This window comes from Augochlora pura, chromosome 7 (assembly GCF_028453695.1).
Source record: "Augochlora pura isolate Apur16 chromosome 7, APUR_v2.2.1, whole genome shotgun sequence".
In the NCBI taxonomy this organism is placed as follows: Eukaryota; Metazoa; Arthropoda; class Insecta; order Hymenoptera; family Halictidae; genus Augochlora; species Augochlora pura.
The window spans coordinates 9,116,015-9,141,151 of NC_135778.1; the positions used below are offsets into that span (position 1 = coordinate 9,116,015).

Here is a 25,137-nt window from a genome sequence, read left to right on the forward strand (position 1 = left end):
CACTAGTTAAATCAATAATAACCTTAATTAATATCAACATTAGTTAAATCAATATTAGCATCATTAAAAATTCGAGAGTCGTTAAAAAGAGTCGTAATAAAATAAAAACCCTTTCGATCGATTCGCGAACGAAGCCAATATTTTTCGGAATCGGCGCGCAGCGGATGAAATCGTGGAGTCCCCGAGAATGCTGGCCCCAGCGAGACGGAAAACGGGGGACGAGGAAAGGACGTAGAAAATGGTCGACGGAACACAGCTCTCGGTTACCACGCTGTTTGAGCGATGCGCGCGCGCGCGCGCGCAGCGATTCGGCCGCAATTACGGCAACCGAGAGAGCCGGTAATTACTTTCGGTGCCTTTTCGTCGCAGCGCGCGGCGTCCCGACGTTAAACGTCGAACTCTCGGCGGCGCGCGGCGGGTCGCGTCTCTCTCCTTCGATTAATCGAGACTGGCTCTCACGAGAAAATCCGTCGGCGAAGAGAGGCCGAAATGCTCGCGCGAGTGCGAGCGAGTAAGTCGAAGCGAGCGATGCGAGCCGAGCCGAGCGAGTACGAGCGAGCAAGTCGAACCGAGCGAGTACGAGCGAGTAAGCCGAGCCGGGCGATGCGAGAGCTTGCGGTGCCCGTCTGTGGGCGCGCGGCGGGCAAATTGGGCGTACTTTATGTCACGCCGCGTAATTTACGCGTCGTTCACCGCCTTTTCGCCGCGAGGTAATGAAATGGTAATAACAACGTTGCGATTCGGGGACGAGCCCCGGGCGGCCATCATTACGCCGCTAATGTGGGAAATCGTGGCCGCGGCGCGGGGGGAAAGCGAGCCGCCATCGACCGCGATTAGTTTCTCCGAGATCGTTGTCTTATAATTATTGTAATTATTGTTCTCCTTTTTCTTATTATTACTGTTATTATTGCTATGGTAATTTATGAAAGGAATCCTTTTTAATCATACTAATGGAATATACGTAATATGGAACAGAATACCTGTTGCAGAGATTAAGATTTTATAACAGGTACAGTTTAATATGTTAAAGTTTCTTTGAAATTGTTACGATTATACTGAGTTATATCTGTAACTATAATACTGTTCGCTCTTTGATTTTCTGTTAATTAGAAGAAGGTGTGTAATATGATATGTCTCTGTTAACTAATGTGATTCGACTTGGTAAAAACAGTGACAAATATTAAAGAAATATTTAATACAGAACGATGTTGAAACATGAAGTAATAAAAACGATCAACTAAATATGTTACTATAATTTTTAAACATGAGATCGAACAATTTTTAAAAATCGAGAAGAAGTATGTGAAATCATCTCTCTTCTAAATTATTTTAATGATCGTTTGAAAGTGCATTAAGATCCATTATGATGCATTGTTTGCACTTTGCAATAGTACAATATAGTATTCGTATTATAATAATAATATAACAATACATATATACAAGTTAGAAGTTCATCTGAAAGTGCATCGAATTGTATTATGACGCGCTGTGTGCGCTTTGCTATGGAATAATATATTATACGCATTATAATATAATATATAACTTTAATATAGAGTATAACAAATAATAATATATTTATAATAGTACTATATTATAATATATACAGTAATGTATATCAATAGAAAGAAGTTCATTTGAAAGTGCATCAAGTTCCTTTATGACGCGTTGTCTGCACTTTGCAATGAAATAATTTACTGTACCCATTAGAATATAACATATAACAATTATGCACATGTATATGCTAGCATATACATATTTATATACTGTTCCATGCATATAATTAAAATAATAACAACGGAATTAGAGAGGGAGAGAGGGAGAGAGAGAGGGGGAATCGGGGGGAGAGAGAGAGGGGGAATCGGGGACAGAGAGGTGTTCGCGAGGAATTCGCGGGCCGACGTGAAAAATCCGATGGACCGGGTGTACACGGCCCGCGAAACGAGCCCGATCGGTCAGCGGCGGAATCGGTATGCCCGGAACGACGCGCGGAATCGATCTCGCGAAATTTTGAGCCACCGTTCCCCGTCACCGACCAAGGAAAGACTTCGCCCGATGGTATGCGGTCCCGCTTGCCTGTTCGACACACGCGATCGCGAACCGGTCAATTTCTTCGCTGAAGGCGTCGCGCTCTGATTTTATCTGGAAGATCTATAACGGCCGAACGAAAGAGAAGTGCGACGCGTTAGGCCACGCTTATGTTCGGACATATCTCTCTCTCTCGTCGGTATGCCGGTACTCCGGTGCCGTCATTATTAGACTGTTGGATTCTGCGAGGATTCCCGTTTTGCGTTAATTAACCCTTTGCAATCGAGCGGTGACTATGCAACGGCGAAATTGCTGTAACTCGTTTCAAAATAATTTTTATACAGAGACTTTTATATAGAATTTCGTTTAGCGAAATTGTTAGAAGTGAAATTGTTGCTACGAGTCGCAAGAATTAACTTTTTATAAATAAAATGCACTTTGTTATGTATAAGTAATACTATGATTACTATGATTTACCTCCCCTTCCGGGAATTAAACTTTAACCAAGTAATACATTTATATCATTATTAGATAATTAAATCATTATAAGGTAATTAAATCTACCAACACTTTTATACTTCTATAACTTTTATATTCCATTGTCTTAAACAATATTTATTTTATTTTTACTTTAGTCATAGCAAAAGGTATCTAATATTCAAAAAATTTAATTAATAATATCGAAGCTCCCAAAGATAATATATATAGATAATAAATTATTATTTGTCAAGGTGGAAAGCCGATTTATAGGCTTCCGATTGTTAAACTGTTAAATATTAATTACAATTACGCACGAAGCATTCGTCGACCGTTCTTTTGTTTTCCCGCGACACCAGGGACTGCGCGACCGGAACACGTTGTTCTTCCGCGTTTCTGATTACAACTTCGATGAAATTAAATCGCTAGTAATCGGTCCTTGATGATCGCGGAATCGTGGACCACTAAGGGAAACGCTGTATAAACAGCCAATTATGAGGTTTCTAGGTAACGCCGTCGATAGGTATGACTGTCAGCGTTTAGCGGAAGGTTAACGCGTCGAGCTTCGCCATTTCCTTGTCGAGAATTTCTGCCTTAGCACAAAGACTTAAACAAACAATGCTAAAATAAATGATCTTACTCAGACAGCATCGAACAGCTTCGTTACAAGTCTGAGTTTATATCAAGATTATATGTTCCATTTTCTTACTTATTTTCAATTTAGTAAGAATATTACTCCTTTGCACTACGATCCCTTCCACGCTGCATTGATTAACATTTATTTGTTGTTAATATCTTCCAGGATAGTACCAGACAACTCCAGTTTCTTCTATTGTCTTTATGTAATTATTATGTATTACTATTATTATTATTATGTACCTATTATTAATATCAGGTTGTTGCATATAAATTGTCGGATGTTTACGTAAATATATAAAACTGTATATCTTTTTTCAAAAGCTGTTGATTTAATCAAAATATGCCCTGTTTGCTTTACTACACTACGCGCTCGAATTTTACCGCATTTTCGTAACTTCCCCACTACGTCTCGGACGTTAGAGACTATTAACCCTTTGCGCTCGGAGCCACTACCACTGGAAATCTGAAATAAATCTTCTATATTTTATAAAATTGTATATTTTACTTCATTTAATTTCACAATTGTTTTGTACGACGTATGCGTCGTTTTTGTGGGCTAAACAGTATGTAAATGGAGACAGTCTGAAAAATTCCATACAACAGTTTATTGATCCGAAAAATCAGAATTTCTTGAAGACTGCATTTATGAATTAAACTCGCGTTGGGAAAAGTGTATTGAAACAAATGGGGCACATTTTGATTAAATTAATAGCTTTTGAAGAAAGATATGCAGTTTTATATACGCATTTAAAAATCCGATATTTCGTATGCACCAACCTAATACTATATTAGCACTTATTTGTCCTTAATATTTTCCTTAACAGGGCCAGATAATTTCTGTTCCTTCTATTGTCTTTATTTATTTCCGTTTCTAAACATTAATAACAAAAGAATTCAATTTTATTTCGAATTAGAATGAATGAAGCAGTTAGCTGCGTCATTTTATTTTGAAGATAAATTTTCTTATGTCCTTTATCGATCACAATAAGTACAGTTTTGTCGACAGTTGTTCTAGAATTACTTTAAACAGTGCGAAATATATTACTATGTCACCAGAAGCAATTTTACATAAATCCTAGAAGAAGTATATTTATCATGAGATGTAAAATTGCGATTTTATTATAACCCATATACACGTCGTACGCAGCTAACAGGTTAATAATATTCATATTTATTAAATCTAGCATTGAATATTTGTCACGAGTCTGACTCGTTAGTATAGTGCAAGGTGTTGAATAAATAGCTTTTAAAAAAGATATGCAGTTTTACATATGTACTCTTAAAAATCGGACATTTCATATGCGTTCTACTCGGAGTATTTTCGATAGGTGGTAGCGAGGCCGAGAGACGCTCGCGAGGGCAGCGAGGCACGGCTTGTCACGGGCAGCCCGATGGGAACGACAATATTTCCAGGTAGCCGACTCGTCAGGTGTTCGTAGCCGCGATAACGTCTAATAACAACGTCGATGGAAGCCGACGGGCGGAATGAGGGGCTCGGAGGAGTAAACGAGAGAGAAAGAAAGAGAAAAAGAAAGAGAGAGAGAGAGAGGGGGAGAGAGAGGACGGAGAAGGCCAGCGCGCGGCTCGCGACGAGCTGAATCGGACCAGGTGGCCGACCGACCGATTTGCCGCGACCACAATGACGCGTGGGCCGTGGAATTGTCCTGCGTGTGTCCGTCCTCTCTGCCTCCTGCGAGCCAGAGCCGGCCTTTTCGCCGTCGACGGCCTGTCGACAGTGCATACGACACGCCGGTGACGAAACGAGCCGTGAGAGACTTCTGCGACGACCTGTCCGACGCGCGACGACGACGCCTCGCTCGCTCGCGCGAACACCGCTCGCGGGAAACTCTCGGACCGGCTCTGACTCGCGCGCGGAATGCCGCTGATTTATCGCCGTTTTCGTAGGCCAGGTGTTTGCCGCGGCCGGCCGCCATCGCCGGGGGTCACCGATCATAATTAATAAACAGTTTTTCGTTAACCCCTTTTGCGCCTAAACTTATTACGCGCTGCGTTGATTAGCACTTGTTTGCTCTTAACCCTTTCAGAAGCCATTTGAACTGGAAATCTGAAGTAATTTCTCTTCTAGCTTATAGTATTTCCAGGTTATTTCTTTTTATTTATATTTTATATATGAAAGTACATTTTATACATATGTAATCGATTCTTGTCGTTCGTATCGATATAATGTAACCAATTATCAATTTTTAAAATGTAAACTTTGTTGATATAGAGATTATATTGCAACAAGATTGAACAATTTTATGGTGCCTCACAGTCACCACTCGAGTGCAAAGGATTAATACTGTTTTTCACCTTTTAGGCACTACGTGGAACTATAGTGGCTTTCGTGAATGTTTCGTGCTTTATTTTTTCAATTTTATTAATTGTTTTATTAATTATTTTAGTAAGCGATTCAAGTGAAAGTGTGTATGTACAATACACTAAGAAAAGAATATATGTATACATAGCTATACGGAAAAAATATATATTAAGAGAAATGGTAATTTAGTTATGAAGAACTTTATTTGCGCAAAATCCAGCCGCGCCTAAAAGGTTAATAATGAGACTAGATAATTTTTATTTTTTGTATTGTCTTCACTTACTTCTGTTTCTAGACTCTTTAATAATGAAAGAGTTCAACTTAATTTCAATTTAAAAGAAATTAATAATATTCATATTTAGTAGATCAATATTCGTATTTAGCAGATTAAAATTCATATTTAGCAACACTGACAGCAACGCTCCGAACATTGACGAGCAAAATCAGCGTCGATCGTCTTAAAAATGACCGATTCCTTGGAGAAATAATTTTCCAGGTGATAAGTAAAATCAACGCGTTCTCTTCCTCGGTTTTCTATTAATTTACATAGCTCAGGTGTGTACCCGAGGGCTGTTTCTCAACTTGCAGGATCACAGAATACATTGATAAATGAATGGATTGGACATCGAGGGCACGATAAATCACTTAGAGGAGAATAGAATCTGTCAATAGATGATTCTTTTCCACGGGTCGCTGATGAACTTCGTCGGCCTGCGGCACCGGAACCAAAATGGCCGCCGCCCACGCGCCACGACTGCCTACGACTGTTAATGGGATGCTCTCGTAGCCGAGACTTTTTTCGCGAATAATCACCGCCAGCGAGATTGCTTCCCAGGATCCAAGGACAGGGCTATGGGGTAGAGGCGCTTTTATGGTGCAGTATAGAGATGCTATTGATATTTTACTAGTCATATTTACTGTTATTTGAAATTATTCGAAGGAAAAGTCAAAGTGAAAGAAATTGTTCGAATATGGAATTATTTTGAGAAATTAGTAGAATATATAGACAAGTGAATAAATTATTCCAATTTAGACTTATTTGTAGTTATTTTCCAATAGAGAATTGTTTGTACTGATTACTCCAACAGAGAATTATTTGTACAAACTATATTGCAATATAGAATTATTTGTACAAATTATATTCCAATATAGAATTATTTGTACAAATTAAATTCCACTATAGAGTTATTTGTAAAAATTATTCGAATAAATTGAGTTATTCAAATAAATAATTAAAGTACAGAATCGTTCGAATAAACAGATAGAAAATTAATAACGACCAACAAATTATTGTAATACGTAGAAAGAGACTAATTTAATCAAAATAAAATGATCATCTAGAATAAATTCTCTCGTACAATGATCTCAATAAATATTCATTCGAAATAATCCAAATAACGTCCAAAATTATATTATATTATTACGTCCAACTTTGATCGCAATAAACGAAGAAAAATCCTCACAATGCCATGAACATAAGAGATACAAAAAAAAAACGAAGGTAAATCATGCGAAGCAATCCCTAGCCCTTACGCGACGTAACAGCACGGTGGTCGATTTTTCGCGGAGCAGGTGCGAAGGTTGAGGCTGGTCGAACGCGTCCGTCGGCCGATTACGTTCGCGCGATCGTCAGGAATTCGTGCATGGAAACGAGGCGGGCGAATTGAAATTCAGCGGCGTCCGCGACGGAAAACATTGACGGGAGGAAGGAAGTGGCGGTCGTTTGTATTCAAGGCCTGCCCGATGCCAACACGGCGAGGGGAAGGTGATCGCGGGAGGGAGGGAGGGGGCGCGGAGGGAGGAGGAGGACCGCCGCGACCGAGGAGGGATCCCTCTGAGCCAAGGAACTCCGGTGACCGAGTGCTCAACGCTAACTCACGCTTAGAATCGTTTCTTGGCCGCCGCCCACGCGCGGCCGATTCAACGGGACATCGTCTTCTTCCTTCCGCGAGCGTTCGTGCTCGGATACGCCTAATTCCCAGCCGTGCCGGCGAAACCGACCACGCACTTTTACCTTCGGAGATCCTCGGCTGAAACGGTGGCCTACGCTCTCGGTTTCCCTAACGATGTTTTATAAAAATTATGAGTAGACAATTATGTGGCGGAGAAACACGATTTTTATGAACTATTTGGGGATCCCTTGATTGCGATATATTTTTTATTTATTTAGTTATTTATTTCGTTATTCGTTTATTTGGTTATTTAATTGTTCATTTACTTAGGTAGTTAATTGTTCAGTTATTTAGTTAGTTATTTAGTCATTTATTTAGTTATTTAATTATTCATTCATTTAGTTAGTTACTTGCTCACTTATTTAGTTATTTAATTATTTATTCATTTAATTAGTTGTTTAATTATTCATTCATTTCTTTATTCCTTTACTTATTCATTTATTTCTTTATTTCTCTACTTATTCATTTATTTAGTTATCTACTAATGTATTTATTTATGTATTTATTTATTTATTTATTGAATACGGACGGGAAATTAGCTATAATTACGGAAGCACAGAGGTCCGAAATGACATAACCTTGACACGCTACAGAGTATCAAATGATTATAACATATAACATACATAATTATATCACATACCTAATTATAAGCAAAAAATCTTAAACAACATAGAAAAGTCTAAGAAAATGAAATGGGACTCTACAATCTCGTATACTGAAACGGAACGCAGCGACTCCGATTTGCATATAGAGCGTAATAAGAGAGCATTAGACTGAACGATTTTATAGGGAATCCATAAAACAAGGGGCACGATGACAGCGGCGCAGTAAATGGTGAATTAAAGGACGAGTCACCTCGTTCTCTTCGTTTAACGAGTACGTACGGGAACGATGGCGCAACGCAACCCGCGAACCATCATTTTTATGGAATTTTATTTCTACGGCTGCAACAGGTGTCCTGATATTTACAACAGGCTGGCAGGATCGTGTTCGTTTAATTTCGATTACGAAACACACACAGAAATCATCGTCGTGTAACGAGCAAGTTATGTCTCTCATTTCGGTACGCGATAATCCGTCGCTTTATAACCCTTTTTTCCGAGGTGCGACCGACGAAAATTCCACAATCACGGATTCCGACTGTTAACAAAATGATTCTGGCATTGTTGTAATACTTTGAGACCCGTGTTCTTTGTTTCTTAATAATTATCGGCTTGTCTTCGTGCAAGAAAATTACGATTGTCTAAATAATTTTTATTAACTAGTTATTTACAAAATTAGTTATGTCAGTTTCCTTTAATGATATTAGTGAAATTAAATATATGAAAAGTTCCCAATTAAACGTGTTAGACAATAATAAAATAATTTATATAACGATTCCTTTTGTCTTTATTTTAGTGTTTATCTTAAAACACAACCAACTGGTTAGCCCTTTGCAATAGAAACCATATTAACTATAAATCTAAATTAATTATCCTAGCTTCTAGTATTTCCAATTTATAAAAATTGATTCTTGTGGCTCATATAAACAGTTTCACTTTAAACAATTATTAAAATCTAAAAATATAAATATTATTATGGAACACGACAGAACAATTTTAGTAGCACTTCATCGTCATTGCTCGGCTGAAACGGGTTGAATCGCGCAGGAAGAAGCGATTGTCAAAACAGCGCCGGCACCGTGTCGTGCTAAGAGGAAGCCGTCCGGCTCGCGATTGTCGGCGCGGATCGGCACGTGGCTCGTCGCCGGACCCATTATAAAACACCGTGTTACGTGCGTGGGCGTCGCGCGCAGGCATCGCTAGGCGTGCGCCACTTTTTTTCCCCTTTTTCCTCCTGATTTCGCGCGAGAGTGCACGCGCTCGCTCGGCCACGTCGCCATGATTTTTTACGCGGCGAAGCGCGCGCGCGCGCGATAGGCGTGCGGGCTCGCGCGCGCATGCGGCGATTTCAATGCGATACTTTCAGCCGCGGTCTCCGATTCGACATATCTCGATCCGGTTCGCCCACGAAGGGTACCCGGGGCACCGTCGATGTGTTGTATGAATATGCAACGATAACGCGCGCGATTTATTTATAAGTATGACGCCGGGGATCGATCCCTCGAGGAGGCCGGGCGTGAAAAATCCACGGAATATTATCAAAATGCGATGTTACGAAACGATGGAAAGCGCCGCGCTGCTACACCGAGCTCTATATAGCGCTCTTTTAAACTGTGTACGTATACCGCTATCGCGAAATCGCTGCGGACCGCGGGCTTGACGCGGTCCGCTGCGCCACGCGCCGATTCCTAGACCTGATTTAGATTCTCTCCGGCGGAATTTTTCGTCGAATTATAATTGAGCTGTTGAAGATCGACTGCAAAATGTAGGCTGCATTTGAGGCTCGATGGAGCACGTATTAGTTTAATAATAATAGCCGTTGCAGCCATTAATTTGCAACTTGGAAATATAAGTTCTCTTGTATATGTTTAGCTCTTTTTAAATTGTATTATTATTATTATTAAAGTATTGTAGTACTGTATTATTATTATTACTATTTATTATTTAGTTATTTTTACTTATTTCTAATTATTATTATCACTATTACTGTATTACTATTATCATTATTACTATCATATTAACTATTGGAAAAAATCCTAAACACTAATCATATAATTGTACACTGACATAAATTTTACTAAATGTCATTAGACAGTCTGTATAAATAACTAGCAATCAGAACAAAAATATTTTCGTCGATGTATTACTAACAATAAAGTTTTACATCATCTATCCAATTTCTCTAATATGTTAAATAATTTTCTAACAAATTAAAGACGCGTTGTGAATAAACACAATGATTAAAGACGTGCTAAATATAGTTTAATAATTGATTAATGACTGTACAACGAGCACGCATTCCGATGTGACTCGCGTGCGTGCCGAATTACGAAGCGCGTGCTGCCTGGGGAATAAAACAAAAGACAGCGAGACAAGGTCCGCGCGCATCAGAAAACACCTGACCGTCAAGACGTCATATATTATATGTTAGACCGACATATTTAAAGATTACAGTAGTCATATCATTCGGTCATAGCATCGTCCATCGGTAAGAAATAAAAGGCGTTGGAATAGCCGCCGAAAACCGTGGAAAACAGCGTTAAAAATCGCGAAAAATAGCGTTGAAAATCGCGAAAAACAGCGTTGAAAACTGCAGAAAACGGCGAGGAAAACCGTGAAAAACAGCGTCGAAAATTGCAGAAAACTACGTAAAAAAGCGTCGAAAATCGCGAAAAACAGCGCCGAAAACCGCGAGAAACGCCAACAGGATGGAACGACAAGCCGCGAACAATTTCCTCGGCCGCGATCGAAAAGACCGCGGCCGCAACGCCATACATCACCAGTGCAGCTCGCCGCTTGTATTTTTCTTCCCTCGGCGGTTTCAGCCGTGGCCTGCGCGCGCTATCGTATGAATTGTGGACCAGTCCCGGGCCGATTGGTTATCTCGCTAGCGAGCTCGCAAGGCCCCGCGACGCCGCGTTCCGAGTTAATTCGAGAGTACACGCGCGCGACACGCGATAAATTAGATAGAACGCAAACGAGATTGTCGGAACTATTCTCGATCCGCGAATTCGATCGAGCCGCGAATAATTTATGCCCGACACGTGTGGGATTATGAGCGGAGTCTGCCCTCGAGACACCGCTCGGCGCGGCGGGCCCGGATCGCGAATTCCGCGGCGACATTCCGCTCAAAAATGACGCCGAATCGACGCTCGACAATCTATAGAATTAAAAAAATAATAATAGTGTAATTGTTTCAGTTGCTTTTAGTTCATTTTCTGTGGAAGTTTCATTGCGATATTTCTAGTGATTCAGAAAAGAAATAACAGAATACCACTGTATTTCTCCGATTTTCAAAAATGACACCGAATCGACGCACAACACCTCATAGAATAACAAAAATAATAGTATAAATATTTCAGTTATTTTTAGTTAATTTACCGTGAAAGTTTCATTGCGATATCTCTGATGATTCAGAAATGAGATATTAAAGTATCACTGTATTTCTCCGATTTTTCCGGTAATTTTGCAGAAAGCTTCGCGCGAAGATTGAGCGGAGATCGAGGCGGATCACGACACAAAAAAAAAATCACATAATCGTCTCTTTTGCTCGGGGCGTCGACGAGACTCGGCGATAGGTCAGCCGCGCGATACGTCCGCGAGACTCGTGCTATCTGGTTCATTAACGGTCGCCGCTCGGAAAAACGAGGAAATTCGATGGCGCGTCGCTCGGTTCGCCGTGAAAATCGAGCAAAATGTCCGAGTACAGCCGTCATAAATCACCGAACATTAAAGGGAAGGGATCGGCGAAAAAGAGGAGCGCGGCGAGGCGTCGACGCGGCCGCGAGCCTCCCGGAGATTCGGAGACTTCGACGAGTGGATAGGCGCGACTCTGCCTACGCGCCGCTTCCAAACCCGACGGCGACGACGCGGAATCAAGTTCAACGGGTACTGAAATCGAAACCTCCGCGTTTACTTAGTATCTCGTGGCTCCGTGAGTGCTGTTGATTAACGGCGTTACACACTTATTTACACGGCTGAAAATGAAGCGGAACGTTTATTTCTCGCGGCCGCTGGTTTTACGACGTCCGCAATAACATCCCGATGACGCGCGCCCGCGGAACCGACTCTCATTTTATAACGTTGCTCGGTTATTCGTTCTTTATCGGCTTGTACGAAGCGTGTTGAGAACGTTTAGGGGAACGGGCTTTTCTTTTCGACCAGGTTTTTCTTATTTAGGCGGCTTATTTTAGCTGGTTATATTATACGTTTTGCATAACTAGTTTCCGTGTTCCCGTTTCTTGCTGACGAATTCAACGGAATTGAAGGAGTTCTACGACACATAATAATTTTTAGTATTGTTTGTGGAAATGTAGTAACTTTGTTTAAGTGTTTTTTGTAGGTAAAAATATTACAATTTGAAGGGAGGAAAAACGATTATTACAAGAAGCGTGATGAGTTTTTATACTTGTCGATTGTCGAGAATTATACAAATAAGCCGAGAGAGTTGAATAATTGTATATACTATTACCAAATTCTCCATTTTTATTTATAAGTTAAGGTACAATTAGAGAGAATTTATCTTTTTTTAATTTTTAATGGGAATTAAGCGACAAGTTGCTGTTTTGTGAATTTTTATTGCTCTAATATTAGGTTTATGTTACAATTATGCGAAATAAAGGTTCTACGTTTTTATAATTGTTAAATATAATTGTTTACACAGTTATCTTTTCTTTTAGCACCTGGAATCTTGCCTGACATTTATTTTGACTTATAAGAAAAGTCCAATTCGCAAAAGATAGTTAATAATATATTAGATACAACATTTGTGTTTGAATTTGCATTTGCACTTTTTATTAGCATTTGTACTTGTATTTGCATTTTTATTAGTATTCGTACTTGTATTTGCATTTATATTTTTTAGTAGTATTTGTACTTGTATTCATATTTGCACTTTTTATTAAAATTTGTACTTGTACTTATATTTACATTTTCTAATTAGTATTTATACCTCTATCTATATCCACATTTTTTAATTACTATTTGCACTTGTATCTTTATATGCCTTCGCACTTTTTACTTGTTATTTATTGCATTTAGTGCAGCGTATCTTCGAACTTTTTCAAGCCCCGCAACATCGTACTTAAATCGAAGGTCAAGAGAGGCGCAAAACAGTCAAAAGTGGCGAAACAATAAAAAATGGCGAAAAAAGCGGGGACCGTGCAATCGGTGTTTCTTCCCGATCCCCGCCGTCTTCTTTGTCGTCGGAGTGAAAGAAACGTGGCACGTTCCACGCGTTCGCGCTTTTTCCTCTAAGCGCTAAAAGTCGCTCGTTTCCGCGCGCTGTCCCGCGCTGTACGCCTTTACCGGACTTAATTATACGGTCCTCCTCGTAGCCGGTGCCAGCCACGCTGAAAAATCCATCCGGCGTCCAATTACCTGTCCCCCTCGAACACGAAAAACCGGCGTTTTTCTACGCGACGCCGGGCCCGCCGCCTCGGTTTTCGCCCGGCGAAAGCGCGGGGCCCCGGCTACAGTGAAATTAATTATATAAATGAAAAGCAGGATCGTAACTTTCGGCTTTCGCGGCCGTAAACGCGCGGGACGCCGCTACGAGCCGGCCTTTACGGCCTTGCCGGCCGCGAGCTGTTCACGGGAGGACGGTCGCGAGACGACGGCCCTGACTCGGCCACGGAGTTAACCCACTTTGGGCCAGCTCCGGGGCCCTTTGCGCTATCCCGCCGATCTTCGAGCCGCGATCGTCTCTCGGCCGCCATACTTCGACTTCCCATAGAAATACCAAATCGTTGTGTTAACAAATTCTCTGACTAGAAATAGTGTCAATCTCGATAATACAATAGAAATTAGATTAACCCTTTGATGTCATAGTGATATGGGTCGGAATGGCCCATATATTTTCTTTGTGAAAGATGTGAAGATTAATAACTAATTTAACGTACTTGTAATACAGGTATCGAGGTCTAATAAAGGTCTTCTAGAATGTTCAAATGGTATACTGAAATTTTTATGTCTCGATAGTATTGCCATCTTTTGAGTTATAATTGTTTAAATATTGTATGATGAACGTGTTTTGGATAGGAAATGTAATAGCAAAGACTGCAGTGACAATAGTTCTTGCTCATGCATTTAACGTGAAATTAAATCTTTAATTTGTAAGCTATTTGCAACATAAACTTCCATATTTTATTATGTTTAGAATTATATTTTACAATCTGATAATTAAACAGCGTAGTTTATACATTTATAACAAAAATGCCTCGATCAAATACAAAACAGTGACACTATCTAAAGAAATTCAACAACTTGTTCCTATTAATTATAACTAAACTGCGAATATTTATACAAAATAAAAATCCTATAAAACAACAATAAGAACACAATAATTTTAAGTTAAATAAAAATCAATACTTTCATTCAATTATCTCGACAAACTATAAACAGCGCAACTAAACTATTATACTATACTGAAATATATAATTTTGACGATTTTATATTTCAGCTACACACATTCGCCACAAAACAATAAAATCTATAATTAATTCAGATAATTCAGTACACGACTAAACATCGCTACAGTTCCTGCTCCTCGCGATTGACACATAACGAAGTTGTCCGTCCGTTCCGCCCACACGATCCAACAAAAAACCAAAACCCCATCGCGAACAAAGTACAAGGCGAGAACGTCCGATTCTAATTTCCCTAGAGGACCGGCAGCAGCAGCGGGCCGGCGCGCGCGCGCGCGCGCGCGCGCTCGATTCCGGCATTCCACGGGCCCACGTTCCAGCGGCGCGTCCCTTTAAAAAACAGGATTCCGGCTGGTTCCGCGGAGAGATGGGCCCGCGCGCGGCGCCCGGATTCCCCGGCGCCTTTCTGCACGCGGAACCGTTCGCGTCGAGGTATTCTAAAATTTCCTTAAATGTCAGGGGCCCCGAGACCGAGACCGAGGGCCCGAACACGGTACCGCACGGTCCCCCGGTTTCTTGCCGCGAGTCGGACGGTTACGCGGCGCCCCGGCTTAATAACCGGCGAGAGGGTAATTATCGGCCGCGGCAACAAGCGGGACAACGACTCTCCCCGAAAATATACTCATTACCGCGCGGCGAGTAGCGCGCCGGATTTCGTAATGGAAAATTATGTCGGAATTATGCGGCGGGGTTCGACGCTGTCCGACGCGGCCCGGCGAAGGCCTGGTTTCCAGGCGGCGGACAGCCGATAACCTCGAGCTCTCTCGGACGCTTAATGAGACATCTTCATTAATGAAACGTCCCACGCGACGGCGGACGGGGGCCCGTTTTCCATTACAACAGGGGCCTCGGCGAGAGCCTGTTTTTGTCCGGTCTCTCTTCTCGCTCGTAACCGCTCTCGCCAAGGAAATCGAACACGCCTCGCCGCCAGAACGGAGAACCCAGCCGGCGACGGCCGCGTTTCCACCGGCAACGGGGAAATGGATTTCGTAATGGCCGACGACTAATTGGCCCGGCCGCGATTAATACGGAGGGTCTCTCTAACGAAACGGAAGACGGTGCCACGCTATTCGAGGAGGCGTCTCGATGCTTGTCCGAACGATTTTCGGCTGCTCTACCTAATGTCGTTAGCCGGGGACCCGTGTCGAGGACACGGGGAAAGTGTCGGCGACGAATGGGAAACCAATTAAACGGTTCCCTGAACGTGTCACGATTAATTACTATGTCGATTGCCGGAATTTTTGGAAGTGTGAGGACTAAGGTTCGATTAGCTGCGGCGACGGCGATAGACCGTTCGATGTTTACGTACGCGTGGTATGCGCGAGGATTTGGGAGGTGAGAACACGCGGCTGAGAGGAACGTTTGCGTGTTCAAAGGGTAATTCGTCGCTTGATTGTTAAATAACGTTGTCTGTATTAATTGTGAAATGTTAATTATTAAATACTTAATATATAATTGCTTAATTATTACTTAATGATTATTAAATGATTTCTAAATGATTACTAAATGATTATTCAATAATGACTGAAAGAAATACTAATTACGAGGTCTTGTCTCGTGCCATAATTATTTTAATTATGTGAAGCTAGTAAAACGGTATTTTTTAATTCTTCAGATGTTATTATTATTTCAAATTGAAGATAGTCATTTTTAGTATAAATGGGTATTTTTCTTTTACTCTTAGGTTTGATCAGTTCTGCTGATATTTGTCTGAGGGTTTTGTCATTTTTATCAATCTCTGCTCTAAGTATTTAGTGGTATTATATATAGTTCAGCGCTTTGGTTTCATTTTAATTGAATTTCTAATAGCGACAAAATTGACAAAGTTAACTTGGTTATGTTTTAAGAATTTTTGGTATTAATGCATCAAATTAGCAGTCTACCGTCATAAGTGCCTTTAAAAGCTTGTACCTTTTCAGTGAAGTCTATTTCGAAAGTGACTTAAGTCCACTAAAATAAGAAAATAAAATGTGTCTCAATGCTTGCATGTATCTATGATACTTAAATTTAAAATTCCTATTAAAATAATAACAATCATTACCGCAGTCGATAATTTTATAAAATACCCAAGCATTAACAGAAGTCACTCTGTGTAACGTAACTTTATCCCCACCCTTTCCAGATACCCCATAGCCACCCACTTAAAATCTTCCTTATAAAACCTATCAACTCCAAATTTTTCATTCCACAATCCTTCTACAATCCAACACAAAATTGCCAAATCTATCAACTATCGACTTTTGCAAGTTAGTCTCGAATCTTCCCATTCTACATATGCGTATAGTGGCATAAGTCGGTTCGTGTCCCGGCGCAGCCGACGGGACCCACGGACCCAGGCCCGGCCCGGCCCGGCTTATCGTACTTTCATTCTCCACGGCCTTCCATTGTCCTTATCGTGGTCGCGCAGCCACGTTCCATCGCCGCCAACGGGAATCTCACCCACGGTCACGCCGGCTGCTAGAGAATGCGCCCGGAACGAGCTTTTCCCGCGTGAAAACCCTCCGTGGGCCGTCGTCGTCGTCGTCGTCGTCGTCCCCGGTGCCCCCGTAATTCCGACATTGCAATCCAGCTGGTAATGCCGCGCGTGGACGAGCTGAAAAACCGCGACCGGGCCCCACCTGTGTATGCGCCGCGCGCGCGCGCACACCTTGCCTGATGCACACTGTCGCGCGCTCCTTGACTGTGTGATACTTGAGAACGGAAGACAGATAGAAATAGAGAGATGAAGAGAGAGAGAGAGAGAGAGAGAGAGAGAGAGAGAGAGAGGAAAAGAGAGATATGAAGAGATAGAGAAATAGTGAAGGAGAGAGATATTAATCCTTTGCGGTCGAGTGGCGACTCTAAGGCGCCGGTAAAAGCGATTATGTCACGTTTTCCAAATAATTTTTATCAAATTCACTTATATTCAACAAATTGTTAAGAGCTGTCAACTGTTGCACCAGCTACGAAATTCAATTCCATAGTGCATAAAATGCACCAGATTATATAAAATCGAAACGCTGTAAATCTGGAAAAATATTTTGCATTTCCAGTTAAAATGGCTCCGACTGCAAAGGGTTAGAAGATAGAGACATTGAGAGAAAGGAAGAGAAGGACGAAGAGATAGGGAGGAAGGGAGAAAAAAAGAGATAGAGAAATAGAAAAATAGAGAAAGATGAGGACAGAGATGAGAAGATAGAGAAATAGAGAGAGATATAGAGAGGAAGAGAGAGAGAGAGAAGAGAAGGGGCGAAGTTGAGGTACAGAGCGGAGAGAGGGAACACGCGCGAATATTCGTGCGGACAGGTAGGTGCTCGCCGTGTCGCGGCTCTGTGTGCGGGTATAAATATACGGGAGACAGGAGGCGTGCCTATTTATAACGGTGATATCATCGACGATTACCTACGCTTTCGCGTGGACAATCGTAAATTCTGCCGGCAGAAGGGTGCGGGCCGATTCGAGACTATACCGAGAGTATCCCTCGTCTTCTCTCGCTTTTCCCTCTCTCTCGCTCTTTATCGCTCTTTCTCGCTCTCTTCTCTCTTTAGCTCTCTCTTTTACTCTCTCCCCCCCTTTGATCTCTCTTCCCGCTCTTCTCTGTCTTTTGCTCTCTCGCTTTTCTCTCTTCTCTGTCTTTTGCTCTCTCTCTCTTTTCTCTCTTCTCTCTTCTGCTGTCTCTCTCTTCTCTGTTTTTACTTTCTCTCTCTTCTGCTGTCTCTCTTTTTTATTTTCTCTCTTCTCTCTCTCTCTCTCTCTCTCTCTGCTCCCGTCGCCCTCGAATCGGCCGTTTCTCTTCTCGCGCCGCCCCCTCGCTCGCCTCTTTTTCGCTGGAGCCGTGTCCAAGAGCGTTATCCCAGTGTCCGCACGCCAGAGGCCGGGTGTGACTCGAAACTTCGAGACGACTTCGACTTCGACGCGAGGTTTCTCGAGACCGAGTAATTTAAGGTCGATCCGTGGCTCGGGCCCCGTGTGGGCACGGAATCGATAAAATTCGCTCCGGCCGGCGTGCCTGACCACGCGCTCTCTTCTCGGCCCTCGGATTAAACCCTTAACGCAGTGGTCTCTTGCTGCGAGAAGCCGATTCGACGATGTTCCTTGATATTCCTGTTTGGTCAGAGAACTGACTGTACAGTTTATAAGATCGCGGTATAGTTAGGTAGCAAGGTATTCGAGATGATAACAAGAGAAGTTTAAGAAGTCTCTGACAGCGATTTCGATGAAAATCGACAGAGTAACAGGTTTGTATGTATGAATTAGGTGTATTTAATTTTAGCTGTGATATAGAGCCATTGGTGAGGAGATTGGGCGTGAAATTATTTTATTTAAAGTTATTTAAATTACGCGAAATATCTTTGACAGATTTTAATAGTAAGGTAATTTAATTATATTAAACAATTTAATAATGGGATAATAGTTGTAATTGATAACTGTATTAAGTGGATATTTATGGCAAATAAACATTTTCGGTAATTATTGTAAATTCTAGAAGGACACTTATATGTACAGTAATTCTCGTTTCCAATCATTTAAACGAGTTACAATTCATAGAACAATATTTATGAACTCTCTAAAGATATTTAATGTATTGCATTCAGTTTATTCATGTTTATTGTAAAGGCATCAGAGTTGCAGTTTACCAATAAAAATTGTGTCACTGTTAACAAATTTTTCAGATTTCGACCCGTCGCGAGAATGTTTTTCTATTCTTCAGAAATTTAAATAATGCGATACTACAATTTAACAAACCTCAGCGCTTCCTCTCAGCTACCAAAGCTATTTACTTATTTTTTTTATTCTTCTTATTGCTATATGAAATTAAAACGCATTATTAGGTTAGATGCATTTGAACTTGAATAGTAGTAATAAATAAATTTTGTTTTTCCTTATTAATCTTGTATATTACGTATTGTTGTTCGCAACAAAATTAGGAATATTAATCACGACATCTATAAACATATAACTGACACCTATGTATAAATATACCTGTGTATAAACCAGAAAAATGTATATGTATAAACTAAATAAGTACCTATATATAAACTAAATAAATACCTATATATAAACTAAACAACGCCCTATCCATAAACTAAATAAAGCTCTATCCATAAGCTAAATAAATACCTATATATAAACTAAACAAAACTCTATCCATAAACAAACTAAATACCTACGTATAAATGTCTATATATAAACTAAATAAATCCCCACTCCCAAACGTATAACCTAAACAACACCGCAAAGGGTTAATTACATCAAACTCTCCACTGACATCGAATTTAAAGCAGTTCCATGCAAAGTGCAAGCGTGCACGTGAAACGAAAAAGACTCGGCGAAGTCGGCGAAGCCACGTGATCGAATGGCTTCACGGGAGGCGGTCCATCGCAGGAAGAAAGTCGAGGAATCCGCCGCTCGGCCCGTCGCAAGAAGCAAAAGGGGATCCGATAAACTGTACAGAATTGCGATCCGAAGACAGTATATGTCCCGATCCCCGCGGTTTTAACGATCCCGCCAAATCGATCTAGCAAGCGTTTACACGCGAGACACCCGCGCGATTCGTGGGTTCGTGGAGGAGCCGGGGACACGCGGAACAAACGCGCGCCGCAGGGGACGGTCCGCGTCTCTCCGCCTCGACCGTATTATACGAGCGGGATCGTCCGCGCGGCCGTCGCTCTGCGGGGCGGACGCACGACAGACGCGGTGGAAAAAACATATCGTGTCTGAAATCGTGCATGTCTAAGGTATTTCTTAATTTTATACAGTTTCAATATGTACTTTGTTTATTTTTTTAGGCCTTGATCATGCTATGCTATTTATGCAATTACTGTTTTTGTGTGATGGTGTCCTGATTTATGATCTTCAACAAATTTAAATAAATGTATAAATATTTTCTTTAGATTCAAATATTTTCAAGCTGTTATTATTAAAAATTTGTCTAAATTTATTTAGATCTTTCAATCATTAAAATCTTGTAAATAATTTAGCTGATAATATAGTAGTATTAATTAATTAGGTAACATTTGTGGATATTCTTTGTGTATTCTTTCACAAGCATTATATCATAATTATAGAATCATCATTGCACTATAATTATAATATTAATTATAGTAACAAAAAATAAACGAAATAAAAATCTCATATATTCCATAAAATATCAGAGACACGAAAGTGTAATTTTAAAAATACATAATAGGTAAACTTATTCTGTCACTTGTCATTTAATTTGTTAGAACAACGTGCTCATTAACCAACAATTATAATTCCGAATAATTTTGATAGTATACAGATGGTAATTTAATTCCAGATAATTAATTTGCTTAATTAATTCCACACAATTCTGACATTATTCATATGCCAAATAACATAACCTAACATTATTCATATGTCAAAGAAAATGTCACGAAACATTATACCCCTTCACCTCTAATTAAATATCGGTAAAATCAGTCTCGCAGCGAGCGATGCTTTCGTAAAATGTCTTTTTGTGCCGCGTTCGGCGCGCGATTGCCCCATAGAGCGCGGGGCGAGTTCGCGTGCCGCGGGGGACCGCGTACGTTCCCCGAGTAAAAAGCTATCTGTCCCTCGGTCCCCTTTCGCCCGAGGTGAAATCAATTTTCGGGCAGCCGTTGTCCCCCGCGTGCGCGCGCGCGCGCTTCGGGATAGAGGCCTTGTGTTGTTGTTGCTTGCGTGCGGCCGGGGCTCGCGGTCCCCGCGCGATGAGTTATTGCACGCCCGCCGCTGTATTGTTGTTCCACGGTGTTGCCCGGACCGATGTCCGGACCGATGTTACGTCCTGCTCGCGCCGGTGGTCGGTATAACTTTGTCCCGATCCGCGACAACCACGAGTATCTGTCGTCCTCGGATCGGCAGCACTCGAAACCCGAGTGTACACGTTATGCCCCCCCCCCCCCCCTATTTATTGCGGTCGAGGAACGAATCGGTGTTTTCGATAAATAATATCGTTTTCGTGTTTCGCTGTAGGCAGCCGTGACTGAAGTCGGTTAAATCTTATCGGTGCGGTTTTCGAATTTGTTGATTGTCAAGCACATTATATGCATTATATATTATATTATATTATATTATATTATATTATATATTACTACACTATATATGCACTATATATTATATTATAGATTTGTGCTATAAATGTATTATTATATAGATTTATTTTGTAAAGGAATTATACCATAGTTTTGTGCGTAAAGGAATTTATACTGTAAAGTGATTATACTGTAGATTTATATTATAAAGGAATTTGTATTGTAAAGTGATTATACTATAGATTTATATTACAAAGGAATTTATAGTTGTATTTATATTGTAGGAAATCTATAGTATAATTACTTCATAGTATAAATCTATGGTATAATCACTTTACAGTATATCTATAGTATAATTCTTTTATAATATAAATCTATAGTATAGTTAATTTACAGTATAAATTTCTTTACAACATGAATCAATGATCGATCCAAGAATTACTAAATCCTAGAATCACCTCAAAAATAAATATACCGCTCTCCAGAATTACGAAACGCGGCGAAGCCGCATGGGAAGCGTCGTCGATGCACGGGGCATCGGGGCAGCTTTCGCACGAGCGACTCGCATAATAACAGAGAGAGAGAAAGAGAGAGAGAGAGAGAGGCTCCACACGGATATCGGAAGCGATCGTCGCCGCTGCCTGCGGAACCGTTAGCCGTTTTCATCGATTATTCCGGTCGTCGAAGAACGACACTTCCTCCTCGGTGCGCGATGGAAGTCGGTGTCGAGATCGAGCGACGTTTATCGGGGGCGCGGACGTGCCCGCGATGCAACGGGAAGCTTCTCGTTCCTATTTCTTACCGTGGAACATCTTTTGACAGAGGATCGATCTTTCATGCGATCGATTGGAAAATCATTCGATTCGCAGTATGCGCTTTTTAATAGTTGAATTTGTAGTTTGTAAAGGAAGTAATTGCTTGTTCAAGACATTTGTTATGGTATGGTATTAAATATGCCATGGTTAAATATATCGTGGTTAGATATGTCATGGTTAAATATTTCATGGTTAAATATGTCATAGTTAAATATGTCATGGGTAAATATATCATAGTGTAAATGCATCATGGTGTTTATACATTATGGTGTAAATATGTCACGGTGCTAATACGTCACGATAATAATATATCATGGTAATCCTACGTCACGGTATCAATATGTCACAATATTAATATAGTATAGTATTCACACGTCACGGTATCAATATGTGACGATATTAATACGTCACGCTATTAATACAGTATGATGTCAATACGTCACAGTATTCATACACCACGTCGTAAATACGTCACGCTATTAATACATCACGCTATAGATACGTCGCGGTATTAATGCATCACGGTATTAATACATCACGGTATAAATACGTCATGCTATTAATACATCACGTTGTAAATACGTCATGATATTAATACGTCACGCTATTAATACAGTGTGATGTCAATACGTCACGGTATTCAAACATCACCTTGTAAATACGTCACGATATTAACACGTCACGCTATTAATACATCACGGTATAGATACGTCGCGGTATTAATATAGTATATATGTCAATATGTCACGGTATTCATACATCACTGTGTACATACGTCACGGTATTAATACATGACGATGTCGTCGTCATTATCACGTATTAATTGACTTAACCTCTTGCCGTACCTTAACAAGTCTAACACGTAATGGTAATTTTTAGCGATAATCTGTTCACTATAAATATTACTTCGCTCTTAATTAGGAATAAAATTCTATTAAAAATAAATTACTAAAAAACTATCCTTTAAAGTAAATTTCTAATAAAACACTTAAAACAATTGGTCGCTCTTGGTAACAAAAATAATGCAAATAGTGCAAAGAGTTAAATATTCAAAGAAATAAAAAGGCACAGACTAAATAAAAATTGTCTCCATCTAACAAATTATAACAATTTCATTTTAAATTACTGAAATACTCCTATCTACTTCAACTACCAAGAAAATGGTACGACAAGAGATTAAACATTACTCTTAAATAAAATAATAATAATATCACGTTTCCCCCCCAATTGCTCGAAGAATCGTCACACCAATTACAACAACATTTCCTCTCCATCACAAGCAATAACAATAAAAAATCAGCAAACCGCGTCGCGCCGCTCTCCGCCGATCTAAAAATTCTCCGCAGAAGTAGTGGAACCGCAGCCTGCAATGCCAGCAAATAAGGCTAAAACCCTACCGCGGTCCCCCGTTCTCGCCATAGAATCACCACTGCGCTTCATTATCCGCTCTCAGAGAGCGGAGTAAGCAAAACCGAGATGCCGGACGCTCGATCGACACCGAAACGACACAATCTCTCGAATCCCGGTTACGGTGGTCGTATCGTAACGAGAATGAAGAAGAGAACGGAGAGGAGGACGAGAACGTCGATCTGGCATCGAAGACTCGCGAAGGTTGACGAAAAAGCGAGGCGCTCTTATCCCAGAAAATCGCGGCGGCTCGCGGTCGAGAGCCCGGGGGTTGACGAAAACACGCGAGAATGTATGTGCTCGTCCTCGTCTCCGCGGGACAAAGAACTCGGATCGGTAGTTGGCAGTTTAAGGGTCGTAAAGCGCGACGACACGGAGCAGAGAGCGGAGCACCGCGCGGGGCAAAGTGGATCCGCGCGGTGCGGCGCGGCGCGGCGCGGCGCAAAAAGGAAGCAATAAAATGTAAATGTACTCACATTCCTTGTTGCGATCCATGGCGTGTTGAAGCGGCGAGTCGTCGACCTCCGCCTTCGGCGGCGACTGATTACCCTCGGCCATCTCCTTGCCGGCCGATCCTGGAGCACCACCACCCGCGGTCTTCCTTCCTGCTGCCGCTGATGCCGCGTCCGCCGCTTTGTCCTGCTGCGGCGAGGGCTTCGTGCCTTTCTTACCGTTTCCAGCGTCCCTGCAGGCCCCAAACAGCCAGCAAAACGTTCCCGTTTTGCGAATTAATCTTTCATACGCGGTCCCCGCCCGGCCCGGCACCAACGGGGACCAACAGGGACCAACGGGCACCAGAGGGGATTAGGGGAGAGGCGGGACAGGGCCGATGGGAAGAGGGACGGAACCACGGCAAAACGAGTGTCAATCGGTCCCCGGGTCCATCCGGGCCCCCGCTTTTTGCCGATGATGAAGGAATGACGGATCAATCGACACTCGGGCCCGACCGCCTCGACGGACGTTTTCATCAGAAAGCGAAAACGATCCACGATCGAACGGTCGACAGTGACTGACCCCTTCTGCCACGCAAGAAATCGTCGGGACGAAAGATTGGGCCCTTTGTTGGGGGGGTGCGAGAATCGCTTGGCTAAAATCTTGATAGACCTCGCGAGGATTCTGGTTGAGTGTTCTGATTGGTTGTTCATAGTTTAAGGAGCTGGTTGTAATTATTTCGAATTTTATAAAGTAATCGAATGATATTTATTTTATCTGATTTATCTAGTTTATTTTTATTTTACCTGTTTTATCAATCGCGTGAATTCCAGTAGAGTGTTCTGTTTGGTTGTTCATAGTTTAAGGAGCTGGTTGTAATTATTTCGGTTTTTATAAAGTAATCGAATGATATTTATGTTATCTGATTTATCTAGTTTATTTTTATTTTGTCTGTTTTATTAATTGCGGTATGTGATAGGTTTCATTAAATAGGTATGTCATAGTTCCAAAATTGTGCAATAATATT

General features: G+C 41.2%; 1 protein-coding gene across 2 annotated transcripts in view; it reads right to left on the reverse strand.

Annotated features, from left to right (window-relative positions):
• Positions 1-24,352, reverse strand: part of LOC144472334 (uncharacterized) — a 165,667-nt gene extending 141,315 nt beyond the window's left edge. For both annotated transcript variants that reach the window (XM_078185315.1, XM_078185314.1), the window contains exon 1: positions 24,155-24,352. In XM_078185315.1, the coding sequence (XP_078041441.1) occupies positions 24,155-24,236 (82 nt within the window). In that variant the 5' untranslated portion in view covers positions 24,237-24,352. The remainder of the gene's footprint in view (positions 1-24,154) is intronic.
• Between the last annotated feature and the right edge of the window lie 785 nt (positions 24,353-25,137).